Raw genomic sequence first — 18,047 nt, forward strand, 5'->3', positions numbered from 1 at the left:
GGCTACAACTAGCACTGACGGTTTATTCTCTTCCTGTGGCTGGCGGGAGTCAGCAAACACCAGCCTTTTCCCACTACGTGTCCTGACTCTCCAAAAACCTTTGTCTGTTGGTAACTACTCTGCTCACTAATGCTGGGAATCCTGCCTCCTCCCTAAGATCAAGGTTCCAGAGCCTAGCTTTGAAAGGAGACACTCTGATGAACCCTCGGGGACTCCCCAAGGCCAGGTCTTAGAAGCAGAAACAGAGACCACACATCATCACGCTTAGGTCTGCATCCAGAGGCCAGGCACCTTCCCATGTGCACGGGCACAGCAGTGGGGGCAGATGCTCAGGGACCCACAAGACAATGGCTGCGGAGTTCTCACCAGACCCCCTTGGAGAACTGGAAGGAAATAGCCAAAAAGATATTAATTCTCCTAGGATCAATGACTCCCCTGCAGGCCCTTCCTGTTGGGTAGGAGAAGATACCAGAACAATGTGTGTACTAGGGAGCCGGTAGGGGAGGTGGTTAGGAGCATAGGCAGGATGGTCAGAAGGCCTGTCCACCCAGCTCCCCCACTTAATACACGGAGACCCCCACAGCTCACCTACCTCTGAGTCCCTCACAAACTCGTTTAAAGAAGTCAGTGAAGGGATCTACTTAAACTTGGACAAAATGGTAGCTGCTTATTAATGCTATCATCACTGAGCTATAGAAAGAATTCCATCTCCAAAACCACAATTCCTAGCAGGAATCTCCTCCTTCCTCCCGTAAGGAAAGGATGAGACATGTCATCCAGACTCCCAGCCCTGAGCTCCAGAGGCCCCCCTGTCCCCCACCCTCAGGTGCCCTCTGTCCCCACCACTCCCTAGCTCTTGGTTACGCATAAATAGACATCACGCAGACACCACGTTCCTAATGCAACAAGACTCTGCACCTGGCTGGGAGCAGAGCGCAGCCCAGAGCGGGGGAGCTCCCCGCGCGTCCTGTCGTCCGTGATGACTGGCCTAATTACCCCGCAAGTGCGATGCTGCTCACTGATTCCACTGGGCGTCAGGCTCTCTAAGAAGAGGCATCTGGTAAAGCCAGGACTCGCCTCCCATGTTGCCCCTTTACTCTCCCCAAGAATGACTCCAGCTAAACCTCGAAGCAGCTGCACAAAGGAACTCCCTGCAGCCACAGGATATGAGACTCTGGAGTCGCAGGGCCACGTCCGAGCCCCAAAGCCGGCTCAGTTTTGGTGGGCAGGGTGCGGGCACAGGCCCGGGTGTCAGGTGCACAGGCACCAGGACGGTCAGGGTCTGACCTTGATATGTGAGTCGGCACCCAGAGGTCAGGCAGACTTTATAACAAGTCTTCTGGGAAAACCCAGAGAGGGATAAGCTAGGCTTCCGAGCTGCCCAGCTACAGATGGGCCGGGTTGGTGGGGGAGGATACCGGTGAGACAGGTAGGGGAAGGTGGGCAGGCAAAGAAGAGCAAAGCTTTAAGACCACATAGGCAGGCCCTCCTCCCCTGACTCCAGCTCTCTAACAACCTCAGCGCACATTGCTCTGAGCGCGTGCTGAGAGGATGGAGGCTGGTCCTCGCTCTCAGCAGCCCCCTCCACTGACATGAACTGCTCTCCCGCTCTCCAAGGCCTGCACCCACACCCTCTAATCAGAACCCCTACATGTCACCTCACATACGCAGACCTATCCCCTATGGATGGGACCAGGGCAGATGCTTCTTCAGTCAAGTTCCCAAAGACTAGACCTCCTCTGAGCAGTCCAGGGCCCTGGAGCAGGAGGCCCGAGTGATGGCAGGGCCAGGGCCACGGCGCTGATGTGACATGGTGAGGTCCACAGGGTGGGGTGTACAGCTCTGAGGAAAAGCCAGTCTCCAGAGGAGAGAGACATGGAGGATGGGAAGAAGGAGAGGAAGGCGGCCGCCTGATGCTCGATGCCCTGAGCCCACCCGCAGCCGGCAGTGGGCTCCAGGAGATTCCTGGGCTCAGGATACCCCTTCCTCATGGGCACATCGGGAGGCGAGTCTGCTCCTGGCCATCAGGGGTCCCAGATGGCTCACTTTGCCAGCAGCCTGGACACCCAGCCCACCAGTCTCTTCTCCTTTTTCCTCCCACAAGATATGGTCCTATTCCAGCCCATGCCTACACTTACATACTGTGCCCACCCAGATCTCCCCCACCCTCTCTAAGGCCCTCTGCCTCCCAGAAGTCCTCCCTTACCCCGGCTCCCACCCAGCGCCTCTCTGCTCTAAACTCACGCCACCCACGGTTTGGCCCACACTGTAGCCAAATATGCTTTCTACGGTATTCACGGCTCACCGTGTGTGAGCATACAGCTGATTTCCTAAAGCTCTGCTTGCGCCTTTTCCTGCTCGCGGTTACACGGTGAGATGCCAGCCTGCGTGCAGGAACTTCCCGGGGAGCAGCTCATGACCATCTCTTCCTGTATCGCAGGAATGGTTGTTTGGAACGAGGTCAGGTTTAAATTTTATTACACATTTCCGTGAAGCACAGAGATTTGTGTTCTAGTCAGCATGGCCATGGAAGTGTCTCCATTCCTAAAAATGACCAAACCCATTGGGACAGCCAGTGGACAAGGACGGACACCTAGCCCCAGGTGGGTCTAAAGCAAGAGCCTGGCCTGTGAGACCAGCATCCTGTTGTGGGATGGGGGAGGGGGGCGTGGGGGGAACCCCCACAGGCAGGCGCTAGTGGCTTCCTCCTTCATTAGCCAATAAACAGACTGAATTTTCTTCAGGCTGAGGTTGAGAACTTAATTGAATCACTATACACAGGTTAGAAAAGAGCAACAGTCGACAGAGGTGTGTAATTCCTTCTGCTAACTCAGATTCCCTCAGCAACTGCGGATTGCTCCATCTACCTCCCAATCTCCCCACGCACCCCCTGGTCCCCTGGTCTTCAAGCCCCCAGAACGGAATCATAAATCCTCTTTCTCGTCACCTACTTGGCCCAGGGCCAAGCACAGAGCTGGGTGCTCAATGGATACTGTTGATGACTAAGATTTAAGTCCACCAGATATTCCTGTTGGCCCGGACAACCCAGGGGCCAGAAACCCATGCTCGGTAGGTAAACGGTGTCCCGAGAAGGCCCTTGATTGGGGACGTGAGGACATACCCCTGAGCTATGCGGCCAGGGGATGAACACCCAAGCATGAGGCAGAAAATCCCCTTCTCCACAGCCAAATGCTGAAGTGGAAACAACCGCATATGCAACAGCCAAACAGCAGAGAGTGGAGGAGGAGGAGGAGGCACCGTGGGGCAGTTTTTAGAAGCACTCCAATTAGAGCCCCGCCTGGCAGGCCTCTCCCATCTGACGTCTCCCAGCGTGCCCACATGCAAGTCTATTCCCCTGAGCGGATGCACAAAATGTGGCATCAGCAGAAGCACAGAAACCCGAGGTCGTTACGACAGAGGAAGTTTCTGGGCATGCTCTAAGTGCAAGGCCAGAAAGGGAAATAAATAGGAAGAGTTCTGCTTTCTTTATCCAGAGAGCGGGCTTTAGATGATAGAACAGCTTAGACACGCTTTTAATCCAATCGTCCTAAGGTGACTGTCGGGAAAAGCCATCAGAAGCCTCACACCTATGTAACGACATCTCCAAAGAGAACTTCTGTCCCCATCGCCCTCGGGCGCTTCCTCCCTTCGCAGGGACCGCGGGCGGCCACCCTCCCCGGAGCCACAGACTGTTTCTGCTGACTGAAAATTCTGCGCACGAACAGAACACCCTGCGTTGGTCTGACTTTACATTTCCTTCTCTGGTTCCCTTGTTGGCGAGGTGCAGGTGTGCCTGCCTCAGCGATGCTGGCCTGGCCACAGAAGGGACAGCCGGGGCCACGCGGGCCCCAGGGACCCCTCTAGGAAGGCACAGCCTCTGAGTGGAGGACTCTGCTCCCGCCCACACACACCGCCTATAGGACTCCCTTAGCTCCCTCTGATTCAGGAAGGACAGTGGGAAGATCTGAAACTGTGACAAGATTCTATTATAAGTAGAAACCAAAGACAGTCAGGTGACTCTCTCCTGGGATTTCTTTTGTAAGGAGTCCTAGAAACTCTAGTCACCTTGTCCAAATTCCTACGTGATGCCAAAATGAATAATAAAGATCGCTGACTCATTCACTCACCTGACAGATATCTGAACGTCCCACTTTGTACCAAGCTCTCCTGGACCCTGGGGGGCCCCGGGGGAAGCTCACACAGGGAGATTTACCTTTCCACCGGGGAGAGCACCCTCCCACCCCCAGAGCCACCTGCTAAACACGGAGTGACAAGGGCTATGGCCCAGGGGGACATGCCAGGCCGTGGGGAGGGAGAGGTACACAGTGGGGTTCTGGGATTACAGCTCTGACTGCCACCTTCTGAGCAGGTGCTCGGTGCCAGGAATCACAGGTGCCATCTCAGTCCTCATGACAGCTCTGACAGCGGTGCTGTGATCATCTGCATTTTACTCATCGCTAACCTGAAGGTCACAGGGAGGAAGGGCCCTCAGCACACAGCTGGCAAGGGAAGACACAGGTTAGAGCCGCCGGGTGCTCCGACTCGAGGCCCCTGAGACAGAGGCAGGGCTGAGGTTCCTTAGGAGCCAGTGCAGACAGGCAGCCCGTCAGGCGAGGGGTGCAGCCCCAGCAGGAAACACCAACTACGGGGTTTTAAAACAACAACAAATATCCTAGAGGAGAAAGCAGGAACGTGGAACGTACGGGGTTTGCTTAGGAGAGGGGGGTGGACAGCAGCCATTTCTCCCAGAGCCCAGAGCTGCCTGCATCAGGCTGCCCACCCAGCCAGCCAAGCCGCCGGGAGCACCGAGGCCGCTCAGCCTGCGTGGGGCCAGATGTGCTGTCAGAAAAGCAGGCCGGCTGCAGAGGCCCAGGCCCTGGGGAAGAGGTCCAGAGAGCGAAGGGAGGGCCTCAGGTGCACAGACCTCACTTGGGCCAGGCTAGGCCCGGAATGCAGAGCCTCAGCGACAATCCTGTGGTCTCGTCCTGAAATAAGCAGGTTTGGGCGGGCTGCAATGAGTTAGAAGGTTCCTCCAGTGCTTGAGGTCTCTGCTTGGTTCTCCCCCACTGGGCCATCTTCCAAGTTTGGGAGTGGGTGAAAGGACTAACAGGCTTTACTCCGACGGCAGAGAGAGAGCCAGCCCTATAACAGGCGGGTCACTAGAATTTACACACGCCCGTGCCACTCCCAGCTCCACTGCCATCACCGGGCAGTTACACTCACTCGCTGACCCCACAGCCATACCTCAGCGCTCTCCTCCATCTCCTCACCCCCACCCACCAGCCCTCCGTTGCTGTCCGATGGATCACACTGCAGCCCAGATCCTCAGGGACGACGACGCCTCATAACATGATTGTGTGGCACCTTCCCTTGGAGAGGAGGAAGAAGCGCCAGGTAAACCGCTAGCCACCCCTTCCCCCAATCCCGCCAGGATTCGGGCCCTGTCTCTGCTTGTGGTGATCCACTTGTGGCAGGATTCTGGGTCGCCACTCCCTACCAAGCCCCGAAGTGCTGTCAGAACACATTTTTAAATTAAACTGAAATGAAGTTAATTTTGTTTTCTGAATATCGCTATAGTCCTTGAAATGTCTGAGCACAGCATGGGGCTAGGAACTGTCTGTCTCCAGGGTCAGCTGGCGGGCAGCCCCATCAAGATGAAGTGTTAAATGAGAATGCTCAAGTTTCACTTTTTCTTTTTAAATTACTGACACTATTACAAATGTCTCTCGTTTCCCCCTACTTTGCCCCCTCCACCCAGCCCCCGCCCCACCCCAGGCCTTCACCGCCCTATTGTCTGTGTCCATGGGTTATGTATACCAGTATATGCATATATGTTCTTGTTTAATCTCTTCCCATCCAATCCCCCAAAAGCTCTTGGAACCTGGACCCTAGGAAGAAAGAGACGGGATTTCCTTAGTCCATGTCTTCCTGTCTCAGGGGAATGCCTAAAGCCAAAATGCAAATGTGTGTGGTCACCAATCACGAGGGAGGGCAGGCTCAACGGACAGACCGCTTCTCAGCCACTGGGACACACGTCCTCCCCACAGCATCGCCTGGCCCCCACTGCAGCTCCCTCAGGGGCCGCCTGCTCCAGTACAAGGCCCACCGCATCCTACGCCCAGCGTGGCTGGAACCAGGCCCTCCGCCTCCCAGGTGGTGGAGACAAGGCAGGGCCAGGAGCTCAGAGCAGAAGCCACAGCAGTGAAGGCAGAAGGACAAAGGCCCTGGGAGGGAAGAGTGAGGCCCACCTACATGAGGCCTGTGACAATCTGGCCGACACCAGCAAAGCATTTACTTCTCTCTAAACGGGAAGCCAGAGAGACAGCCCATAAGTCACCAAGAATAAATCAAGCAGATGATGGGGGCCTAGCAGACCTGATGCTGCCAACTCCCCCAAAATGGAAATCAGAGCCCCATTGACAACGCAGGGCCTGCTGTCCTGATTACAGGGTGGGCAGTGTCCTAAAGGAGCACAGCTTATTCAGCAGCAAAGGCATAAATAAAGTAGTTAGATGAGTAAATGCTAAATGAAGAGGGGAAAAATAATAGTTCTCTGTGAACTCATAAATATTCATTTTCCCGGGGCATTGAACTTCTCAGAGCCAATTAAAACTCTGTCACCTATAATCTCAAAATACTAAAAGGGCAGTGCGCCGACCCGTACAGAGCAAAAGGCTCCCCAGGAGAGGTGGGTGAGGAGAAATCCAACCCAAAGGACGAAGACAGCCACTTCCTCTGTCCAAGGATAAAGAATAAGAGCTCCAAAGAGGACACTAGCCAGGCAGCTGCGCTCCTCCAAACAGCCTGGATGGGCCCGGGGGACAGAGACTGGGACAGGACACCAGTATGAGTGGCATGGAGGTGGTGGTGGGAGAGAGCTTAGGGTGTGGCTGACCCTCAGGATTTAAATCACCTACAAACAAACCAAGGAGGAGCACTGGGATCAGAGATGTAAGTACCTCTCTCCACCTGCTTGCTTGAAAATAGGTGAAAATGACTCCAAACCCAGGCTATTTAAATTCACCTTTCCCCTCACCTACCTGTCTCTGCCCCCACGCCCATCCCACAGCATGTTATTTCCTGCCATGACTGCAGCGTGTACATTGCTCTTTCCTTCCTGACAGCAGTCAGCACTGTCGTGTTGGCAAGAGCTGACAAAGGCCAGGCTTAGTCACAAGCTGGATGCTCCTCCTTGGGTGTGTGTATGGGGCGTGGGGGAGGACGCCTCTAGAACTTTCCTGCCCAGTGTGCCCTGGGACTGGGAGTAGCAGCATCACGTGGAGCTCGTGAGAAATGAGAATGTCAGGCCCAACCCCGATCTACTGCATCAGCCTCTGCACTTACAGGCCGCCCTGGCTGTTCACAAGCTCACAGAAGCTCCAAGGGTGCTGGCACAGGGCACAGCCCACGCCAACGTGCGGTGGGAACCAGCTCATCCAACAGCCCCATGAACTTGGAGCATTTGCCACCTTCTTTCGCCTTGAAAATTGTGGATTTACGCACACATCTGCAGATGCGAGTTCGTGCTCTCCCAACGTCACCTGAAAAGCTAAAACCCACACCCTCTGACCCAGCAGAGAGCCATGCTGAGCGTGCAAGCCTAGAAGAGGCTGCCCCACACCCCACTTGCAGTAGAAGTCCTGCTCCTCGTGAAGGGGTGCAGGCAGCAACCCCAGAGCTCCCTGCCCGTGAAAGAGCCGCTCTGCCTCTTGCTGAGACACTTTGCCCATCATTTTCTTTGAAAGTCCGTCAAATGCTAGATTTGGCAACAGTGAGCGTTTAGGAAGGGTGATGCCGGGGACATACAGGAGAGATACATGCAGGCCTGTGCTGCAGGAGAAGCAGAGAAAACGCCCAGCATCCAGCCTGGACCTGTCTGTCCACAGGGCGGACCAAACCCACAAAGCGAGGGGCAGAGTGAGCAGAGGTGATAATGGGCAGACCTTACAGCCCATGGAAGATCAGCTATTCTTCCCCAGCAGCCAATCAAAAGGAAGGGCCAGGAGAGGGGAGGGGAGGGGGGAGCACAGTACCAGAAAGGACAGGGGAGTATGGCCTTAGATTCAGTCACATGTGTAAGAACAATGACACTTTAAGAAAAACTTATTTTTAAATTAATGCCCAGTCTTAGCAGCCCAAGTCCTCCTGAAAGCCCAACCAACACAGAAGAAGCCAGAGCAGGTAAGGGCTCTGCAATGAGGAGCCATCCTCTCAGAGGCAGGAGTGTCCGTGAGCACAGTCTTGTGAAAAAGGGGAAAGGGCCAGTCAGCCAGGGAGGATGGGGCTTTCCTAGGCTGACCCTTGGGGTTAGGAAACAGGGGAGTCATCCTTGTTACGGACACCCCCGGACACAGTTCTTCCTCCAAGACTTCCCATGAAAATTTGCACAGATCAAAAACACGTGGTGTCTGACCGCCAAGCACATCTCTGGCCCGTAAGCACTGAGGCTTACAAAGCTAACAGTTTGCATAGGAGCCAATGTGATTGTGTCTAGTTATCTAGTGCAGGACTAGAAACTAGGAGGAAGAGCAATTCTGAAAAAGTTCGGTAAGACACATGAAGGATGCATAAGGCTGTGTAATGGCCACCATGCAATCCCAGAGCCCAGTGAGTGGAGGGAACACAGCATCCAGGGCCCAAAGTGGGGGGGCCCTCCTTTAGATGCCTGCTCCTCAAGAGGGGGTGAGTTCCTGGAGCTGCCACCACATCACTTCTCACTTTCCTGGTTCCCCCCAAATATAAAATTCTACCAACATTGATTTTACTACTGTTTCTATATTAGCCAGAGCATAGGGGGAAGGGAAAAATATAACTTTCAGAATTTCAATAAGTTGTATCTCTCAGAATTGTTTCTTCTGAATTCAGAATTGCATTAGTATTCTAGGCCATTCTGCCACTCAACCCTTTTTAAAGAGCAACTCCACCCAGCTAAATTTCTTTTTATCTATGTTTGTAAAATGGCAAACTCCTTGAAGCTATGTCAACTGCAGTCTTTGTTCGTAAAACAATTTAACAAAATTCACATTTGCTGTAATTGCTTTAGAAATGTAGGAACACACATGCATTGGTCAGTTAATTCTTACTTACCCTTAGGTCACTCAAGTAATTGGTACAATAACTTGAAAGGCAAATCAAATCTTATTAATGCTTTCCAAGTACTTTAAAAATCTTAAGCGAATGAATGTTTTGTAAATTACTACTCTCAGGAAGAAAACAAACACAGAAACATTTTACCATTTAGTTCCTGAAACAGTCTTTAGATTTATTTTGTGAGTCTCAAGAAACTCTGTTGGTTTTTATTCTTCCAGAAAATAAGACTGTCTGAGGAAACTGCTAGAGGAGTTTCATGTGGTTTGGGCAGTGAGTTATGGATATGTTAATAGCTACAACTCAAAGAAAAAAACTACCCAGGACCTGTAACACAGGGACTTTCTTGGATGCGGATAAGATACAAGCCTGGCTTGGCTGGCAGGCGGCTGGGGAGACCATTCGTGTCTCCACTGGAAAGGAACCCGCTGTGCAGGGAGCTGTCACACACTTAAGTACCAGGTGGTCTAATCGGGATTTGGAAAGCACCCGTGACTTCATGACTACCACCAAAATGTTGAAAAATATTGATTGGCTCAGAAGCACACTGAGCTTCTATTTTGCTCTTAAAATGATCAGACACTGTGAGGAAGAGAAAGATAAATAAGATAGGCTTCATCTATGGGGGGGAAAAAGGTAGCCAAGACTAGGAGTTCAGAGGAAAAGATTGAATGTAACCAAGAGTGGTCAAAGAAGGTTCTGGATAAAAGGTGAGCGCCAGAGCTGAGCCTCAGAAGAGGGGATGATTCAGGCATGTGGAAAGACGGGACAGCCTCCTGAGCAGGAAGACCCTGGCGATAAGTGTGTGTGTGTGTTTGGGGGGGGGGGGCGGGCGCATAAAGTGTGACCAAGGTCAGCAAACTAAGCAGTCACAAATGTTCTGTCTCTGTCTAAACATGCACTGAGGCGGTCCCTTGTCCTGGGCCCTTCACGTCATCATCAGCTCATTTAACCATCGCTATAAGCAGACTCCCCGGGTAGAAGTGACAACCCTTTGCAAAACCCCATCTATAGCGAAGAGCATTGGATCGATGCAGTTGCACCTGCAGGAAGAGTCTGCAGAGGTGTCACTTCCTTTTCTGGAAGCAACAAGATTCCTGGAACTGGCACCCCGCCAGGTGGCTTGGTGGGCTGGAGCCTTTGTCAAAAGGCTGCGGGCTTGGTCCCTGGTTGCGGTACACACAGGAGGCAACTAATTGATGTCTCTCTCTCACATTGATATCTCTCTTTCTCTTTCTTTGTCTCCCTCTCTCTTTCTCTCAAATCAATAAAAGCATCGTATCCTCGGGTGAGGATTAGAAAAACAAATTCCTGGGCCTGGAAGACAATAGCATCTATCCTAATGGGGGGAGAGCAAAACCACACCCCCAAACAAAAAAGCCTCCCTCCCTCAGGATGAGTAGTAGCTGCTCTTTCTTGTTGGTGCACAGAGTATTAGGGTGTTGCCCAGCTAAGATAAAGAGACCCTAAGTTGATATTAACTTGTCTTCAATTTACCTCCATCTAAATTCCACCTTAATCGACAGGACTATTTTACATGAAAGAAGTGATTTGAAGCAGTGGGCCAGCGAGCCCCAACAGTAAGCAGTCTAAGTAAGCAACCTACGTGTTTGCCTGTTTGCTTTGCTATCAAATATGCCACAGTATATTTGTAGGATTTAGGTGATCGTTTCTCTCCGTGGATGCGAGAATAATGATTAAGCCATTCCAGAATGCTGTGCTCCCCAGCAAGTCAGCCTCCAGACTCTCTCAAAAGAGCATTAAGTTGCGTCCTTCACGGATTTAGATGGGAGAGATAGTGTTTCTATTTAATCATCTGCTCACCACAAAAGGAAGCCTCGCTAACTTCAGCAGGAAAAGTGTGCGGCAAATTACCTCTGAAGCTCCCTGAAGATTAAGGCCCCATAGGTTTGGGACTGCATTACAATTAAGTAATAATGAAAGAGAAATCATATCATTTGATCAAATAAATGCATTAGCCCAACCCTACACTTTGTACCGTTACTCGCTCGCTGGCAGTGTTGACTTTTTGAGGTAATTTTTCTGTCATTCCCACAGGACAGGAAATGCACACAGAGGGAAACGGGGTGGGGGAAGGGTGTGCATGGAGGATGGCAACGGAAGTGCAGGTGCCCTGAGCTGCTCTTAGAGGAGACGCAGTATTCGCCGCATCATAGGGAAAACCCCAGGGGGTCTTGAAAGTCATTTCTTAAAGCTCAGCACATACAAAACCTTTTCTGCAGAAAAGCTGTGTCCCCCATGAGCCCCAAATTCATGAGGCCTGCTACCTGAGCAGGGTGAGGTGTAGTTCATGAATCCTCTTCATTACTTAAGACCAAGTTCACTAAGCAATTAGCAGTATATCAGACTCTCCAGGGAGGTATTTGAGAACAAGTTTTCCAAGCACTTTAGAAGCATTTATATACACCTAGCATGCCATTAATCATTCTCATCTGTTCATTAAGGCGGCCTCCCAGAGGACCTCCACTTGCCAGTTCTTTCTCAGCATGCTCCTTTTTATCTATAGACCCGAAAAGGAGTTCATTTCTCTTAAAATATATTTTATAATTAAAAGACTTCATTCATTCACGTGGGGTGTGCTCCACCCATGAGTGTGCATTTTCTGGGGTTTATTGAATATACAGGAAGGCGGTTCTCTTGAGGTCTTTGTGGAAGACAAACCTTGCAACTCCAGCTGGGTTTTGGAATGCATTTTCAGCGTTGGAGAGATTTAGACCATTACTGACAGTGTGATGTAAACCTTCTGTCCGTAGCAACACATGTTGCTTCTTCTGTCCCCTACCAAGAAGGGGACCAATTTAAATTCACACTGCAATCTAACTGATATAAACTAAAAGTGAAGGGGTAAGTCAGATACTGTAAAGCAATCAGTTTGCAATGTCAGGTCAGCTGCTAAGTGACAATACCTCTGCCTGCGACTCCTCCACACCCACGCTCGGGCCTCTGCCGGTTCCTGGGTCGGTCCATCCCAGCACAGCCCGCAGGGAGGCCCCAAGCAGTGCGAGATGCAGCCAAACGTGTCCTGGTTTCATTTTGTTGAGTCTGTTGAGAAAATGGCAAGGGCTTAGAATTAAGTGTTACAAAGTGCAAGCAAGTCGTGGGGTAGTTAGTATTTGTACTCCAGAATCAGATAAACTTGAGTTAAATCCTAGCAACAACTTTTCCGTTCTACTATGGAGAAGTTATATGACTTCTGGGCCTTGGTTTACTCCTCTCTAAAATGGAGTCAATAATACGTACCTCATAGGGTTGCTGTGAGGATGGAAGGAGTCAGTGTCAGGCGCACAGTAAGGGCTCTATAAATGCTAGCTGCTCTGTAGAAGCCAATCTGAAAGGCCACCTACCACTACGTCTGTAAGAACAGACCAGGGTGACAACGCTGGGCCCCTCTGTGAGGTCACCATGCACCTGTGCCTCGGTGTCCTCAGAAAGCAGTCAGTGCTCTATAAATGCTGATGTTAAGCCCGTGGCAGCCCGTTTGCAGCTGATATCTCAGTCTACAAGCTTCAAAATAGAATTATAAGGTCCAATATTTTCATTTCAAGACCAATCATTTTTGCAGCAGAATCCAAGCAGCCCATGGATAATGGGATTTCAATCACTTTAAAGGTTTTTCCGGAGGCTCCCGTGATAAATGGTCTAAAGTCCCAGAAGACAAGACATGGGCAATTCAAAGTAATCACAGAATTACCTGGATGAAAAAAAACTAAGGATCAGCTACAATAAATATTCCACTCCCTGTCATGTGCTGGGCATTGTACTAAAGGGGACCAGGACACAGACTAGTCCACTTGCACAAGTAGCTGTAGTTTTATTTTAAAGGGTTTCTACTATGAACATATTCCGACCTCAATTTCAGTATCTCTAAGAAACAGAGCAAGATAGAACGCATGGTGCAGTGTTTACAACTCTTACTCCAGGCGCTTTAGGGGTTATTGATTTCTGTGAGCACCACACAATTTAGTGCCTAATTGCATGTGGTCCACACTGCATCTTGATCCTGGCTGGGAGATGAAAAGACACAGAGCGCCTTGGAGGCCAGCAGCCCATGGGACCTGGCTTAGGGCTGGTCCAGAGAAGGCGCCCCAGTCAAAAAGGATTAACTGCCTGAGGGACATTACAGCCCGTTGGAGGCGTCCACCCCTGTTCACCCCCAAAGGCAACAGCTTTGGAGGACTCCGACCCTAACAAAGGGCGTCAGAGGTGCCACATGGTCACTAGTGCTCAAACACACACACACACTCCTGCCACATTCCAGGTTTCCTTTGGCTGCTTTCCACACCCAAATAGAGCTGCCTCTCCAGATTTGCTTATGTCCCCAGCTTGAGACAGAAATGCCCCCAGGAAGGAGAAGCAGACTGAAAAGTGTGGGCAGGAACACGGTTCCACGAAAAGGCAAGGTTATAAGTTCTGACTGTCTTGTACGAGAAGGTGTCTTCTTAAATTAAAAAGAGTCCATAGGCTCCCACTCCTACATCTGTTCCTCCAGCTGCTCATCTTCCACATCTGTTGGCAAAGCTGGAGCTACGAGGGCAACAGTCCAGGTGTCAGGTAAGTATAGCGTGAAGGTCACAGTCGCGCCCACTTTGCCCCCCCCCCCCCCCGCTCTGCACTCTGAAGGAGGCAGAGGTAAGTGGAAAGGTATGGCTTTGGCTGCCACCTGGGAGAGGACGGGAGCATTCCCAGCAGCCACCCACTCAGCACACCCCATCTGGCACTCTAGCTGGGGCCTGGGGGTTCCTCCAGCACTGGGGAGGAGGGAACATCACACTCAGCGGGGAAAGGAATAGAAATGTCTTTCCCGAACTGCAACCGGTTTTTCCAAAAATAAACATGGCGACTCCCTACTGTCCATAAATTATTCTCTCCTGAACACAGAGCCACGTTCCAGACACTGCCAAAACCGGTTGCTGGATTTTGGGAAATTTTTTAAAACCAGCAACAGTAACTCAAGCTAGAACTAGAAAGACATTGCTTCCCACTCTCCTTTATTAATTCTTTCCTACTTGTCCACTCTCAGCAACAGTGCTGCTGGGCTGAGCACACACAGGGAAGGTCTTTTCTCCCTGCTCATGCCTTCCAGCCCAAAAAAACTAAAAAAGCAAGGCCATCAAGACTTATTCTAGCTAGTGTCCAGCTGTCAATTCCAGGAGTTAGGAAATATTCAAGCCACAAAATTTAGTTTTCAACTTGCCTGGTAATCCAAGACCAGTTATGTTTGATGTTTTATTATTAATGGGTGGCATCAAAATAAAATCCACTCATTCTAATTGCTATTTTGGCAAGCTGCAAATCACTTCCCTTTAGGAGTATGCAGCCTGACCTCTGGCTTTAAGCCAGCTGTTCTGTGTTTTGGGAAGCTGGAGCTCAGCCCTGTCACACCTGGACTTGTCCCTGGATTCATCTGGTTTGTATTGAGGTCCTGGGAGATTTTATTTGAATGCAGGAGAACACAGGAGCCAGGCCAACTCCTGAAACATTCCTAGGCAGCTTCTTTGTAAAGCTGAGCTCAGCTCAGCTACCACTAGATCAACCTTCATTTGCATGGTAGATGTGTCATTCTATTCTCTGGGTGAGTGACAATTCATTACATCTATAGTAGCAACAGCCTAAAAATTTACAACTCAAGCTTTATGACAGTTCAGTTCATAAAAAAAGAATTAATATTGGGTCTAAATCAATTTTGATGATCTGTCTAATAACCAAGTAGAACTATTTGGTTAACACTTATATAGCAACTAGAAGCCCGGAGAACAAAATTTGTGCACTCAAGGGGGGCAGGGGGGTTATGGCCATGTGGCAAATAAGTGGTAGAGATGGGACTTTGAGCCAGGCAGCTGGACTCGATATCTATGCTCATAACCCCCATTCTCTGCTGCCACTCAATACTTAGCAATATTTTATTTTGACAAACTGCTGTTTTTAACATGATGTGAAAGGAGACCTTGAGCCCCAAGCCTCCCTTTCCTCGAAAGGCTGCCAAGAGCTGCACTCCTCCAGCTTTTCAGGGGTCCAACCAAGACCAAAGGAGCAGGGCGAGGGAAAGCCATGCTGCTCCGCTCCTGCACCCCACCCCCCTCTGGAGGGGACCACTCGGCAGGCTCTCAGCTTTCACTGCTGCTGTCTTTATTGACCAAGAAGAAACCACATGGTGGTGCACAGACTGCCAGGCAACAAGGATGCCCCTCAGTTCATGGGCACACCAGCATGGCGAAGACAGTCACTCTGCGGGAGGTGACCTGTAGACACATTACTCCTCAAATGCAAGTAGCCCTACTGGCCTTCAGACAGAAGGGAATAAAAGAATCTCCTGGTTATAGACATGGGAAGGCACCATCAATAAGGTCGCAAACCCTCTTTGTGCAACCTAGAGTTCCTCCTGAGATCACTTCAGGTTTATAAACGTCATTCAGTCCATGCTAGAGTGCTAGGATTGTTAAAAATCTACCCAAGATCGTCCTCAGGAAAGAGCTGGGACCACCTTTTCAAACAACTCATAAAACACAGTCCCTTGATATCTAAGACATCGCGTTTCCAAGAGAAGTCATTCATTGCATCCTCCCAGGTTCGCCTCCTGTGCCTCGCTTTCCCCACACTCAGGGGAGCCAGGGGCCAGCCAGTCGGCTGCACGGACAGAACACCAGAGCCCAGGGAGTTAAGGGATTCACCCGCGTGTGACAGCACGCCAGACCGAGACTAAAACCCAGGTCTAGGTAACCGTCCTGTTTCTTACCTTGTCACAAACTCATGTATGGAATATGTTTGCCTTCTGTTTAGATTGACTGATTTTGCTATTTTTAGTGCATCTACCACTAGGGCATCTGCCTGATCCTTATAAAAACCACGAGATTTTCTGGCTTCATAATATAATGTTATACTGGTTCTCTTGTTTATTTGTATTTAAAATTATGGGGCACTACAAAGTTGTACAATGTAACATTCTAAATTTTGACTTGCTTTGTGAAGAAAGTTGAAAAATACGACACAGTAGGGAGAAATTGGTATGAGGATGTCAATTCCAAATCCGCCCCACCAGAGAACACAGGCCAGAATGGAAGCTGTCTTTATCGAACAGGGTCAGAGGCCAGAGAGAAGCACCATCGTTAAACTGGCAGGTTTAATACAAACTTCTTTTCTCCAGTGGGAAGCAGCCCTGATTGAGAAAAAGAGGAAATTCTGACCATCAAAGCTTTTCGGGAGACTGTTCATGAGCTCTCTCTCTCTCTCTCTCTCTCTCTCTCTCTCTCTCTCTCTCTCTCTCTCTGGCTTTCTCTCCAAATACGGTAACATTACCAAAGCAGACATATGGATTAGCCACATGGAAATGGCTTCTCTTTGTAATGGACAGGACCAGAAATTGTGACGACAATTTGGCAGAACCAAGCGACAACACCCAACCTTGAAGAGTGCTGGTAAGGTCTGTGACCCTGAGGCGCCTGCATGTCCAACCTTTCCTACTGAAAAACTGTATGTCCTCGCCAGTTACTGGAGGTGCATTGCATTTTACACCTGGGATGTTGGCAATCAACAAACAGACACCCACTGGGGACCACCAAACCCTGCAGTCCTCTTCTGTCTGCCTGCCCAGTGTAAAAAGGAAATGAAATCCACACAAACCCCAGCCTAAAACCAGGACGCTATGCTTTAATTTCTGTTGGAAGGTTTAGGACCCTGGTTTTTATTTGTGAGTGTTTTAGGAAAAAAGAAAGGGGGTCAAACTTCCTAAGATAGTCCCTGAAATACCAACCCAGGAAACTGAGTATGGAAATATATCAGGCTAACATGCCACAAACCATAATGAAGTTATATTGCACTTTCTATTAATTCCTACTCTGTGTCTTTGGTTGATTTGTTCCAACAATAAATTAGATGCCTAAATTAGTCTGTACACAATGTATATGCTAATCTATAGCATTCCTATTTACTATTAAGCTTCACACACACACACACACACACACACACACAACTTCCAGTAACCCTCACCCTTCCAACATTCAGATTATACCTCTTAAAGTACCATCTTCTCTCAACTGTAATTCTGTTTTATTTGACGTTCCATGCCTTGTGTTGTGCATTGAGAGAGAAAATGTAAGGAAAGACGTGTTCTTGAAATAACTACCTAATTTCATTAAGTTAGCAAGCATACAATTGACCACAAATAAGCAACACAAGGAGGTTGAGTCTGAAGAGAAATACCCAAAAGAGCAAAGTAGGAATTAAGGTAAATTTTCAGGAAATCTTGACTATTCAACTCCAGGTTCTGGAATATAGTGTTAAGTCCAACAAAAGATCGCAACATGAAGATCACTTTTTAAAAAATGCTGCAGCCTTTAGTAGACAGAAAAGAATCCTGAGTGACTGATTTATCAAGGTAAAAAAATCCAACCTGCCCCTCCCTCACCTACCTCCAGGTACAACCAAAGGGACAGGAGTTCTCCGGATGGCCAGAACAAGCTGGCCCCTCTCTGGAGCAATAAGAGCCTTCCTGGGATTGACGAAAACTGGGGGTGGTCATAAAATTCCAAGAGAGCAGAAGCCACTGGGACAACTTTTTAATGAGCAATTTTAATAGGTCGCATCAATGACTATTTCGGTCTGTCTTCAGGGAGGGGGGTGGGCTGTCTTTTCCCCTGGGATGGGGAGAAAAACGAACATTCAGCTGAGTGTGTCTAAACAAAAATGGTCTAGAGATGCTGCAGTGTCTGCCTTCAAAACTCAGACGAGAAGCAGACATCATGGGCCCTGTGGGCATCAGCTCAAGTCTTCCGCTTGAGCTACTGCCTGAGGGTTGCTGCGGCTCTAGCGTCATAGAAGCCACACCACGCATCCCCTTGACCATTTGCTTCCTAGGTGAGCCCTCCACCTGACCACTGCCCAGACCCCGGGCTGGCCCCAGGCCACTCCAGGATTACGAGGACACTGTGAAAAGTCAGCTTTGG

The 18,047-nt window shown here is 49.9% G+C and overlaps 1 protein-coding gene across 1 annotated transcript in view; it reads right to left on the bottom strand.

Annotated features, from left to right (window-relative positions):
• FSTL4 (follistatin like 4) overlaps window positions 1–18,047 on the bottom strand; it is a gene marked incomplete at its 3' end in the record, with an annotated part of 324,199 nt that overhangs the window by 304,509 nt on the left and 1,643 nt on the right. The window contains exon 2 of the mRNA XM_079773030.1: window positions 12,015–12,150. Within this exon, the coding sequence (XP_079629156.1) occupies window positions 12,015–12,140 (126 nt within the window). The 5' untranslated portion in view covers window positions 12,141–12,150. The remainder of the gene's footprint in view (window positions 1–12,014; window positions 12,151–18,047) is intronic.

Source organism: Cnephaeus nilssonii, assembly GCF_951640355.1.
Source record: "Cnephaeus nilssonii genome assembly, chromosome: 5".
Taxonomy (NCBI): domain Eukaryota; kingdom Metazoa; phylum Chordata; class Mammalia; order Chiroptera; family Vespertilionidae; genus Cnephaeus; species Cnephaeus nilssonii.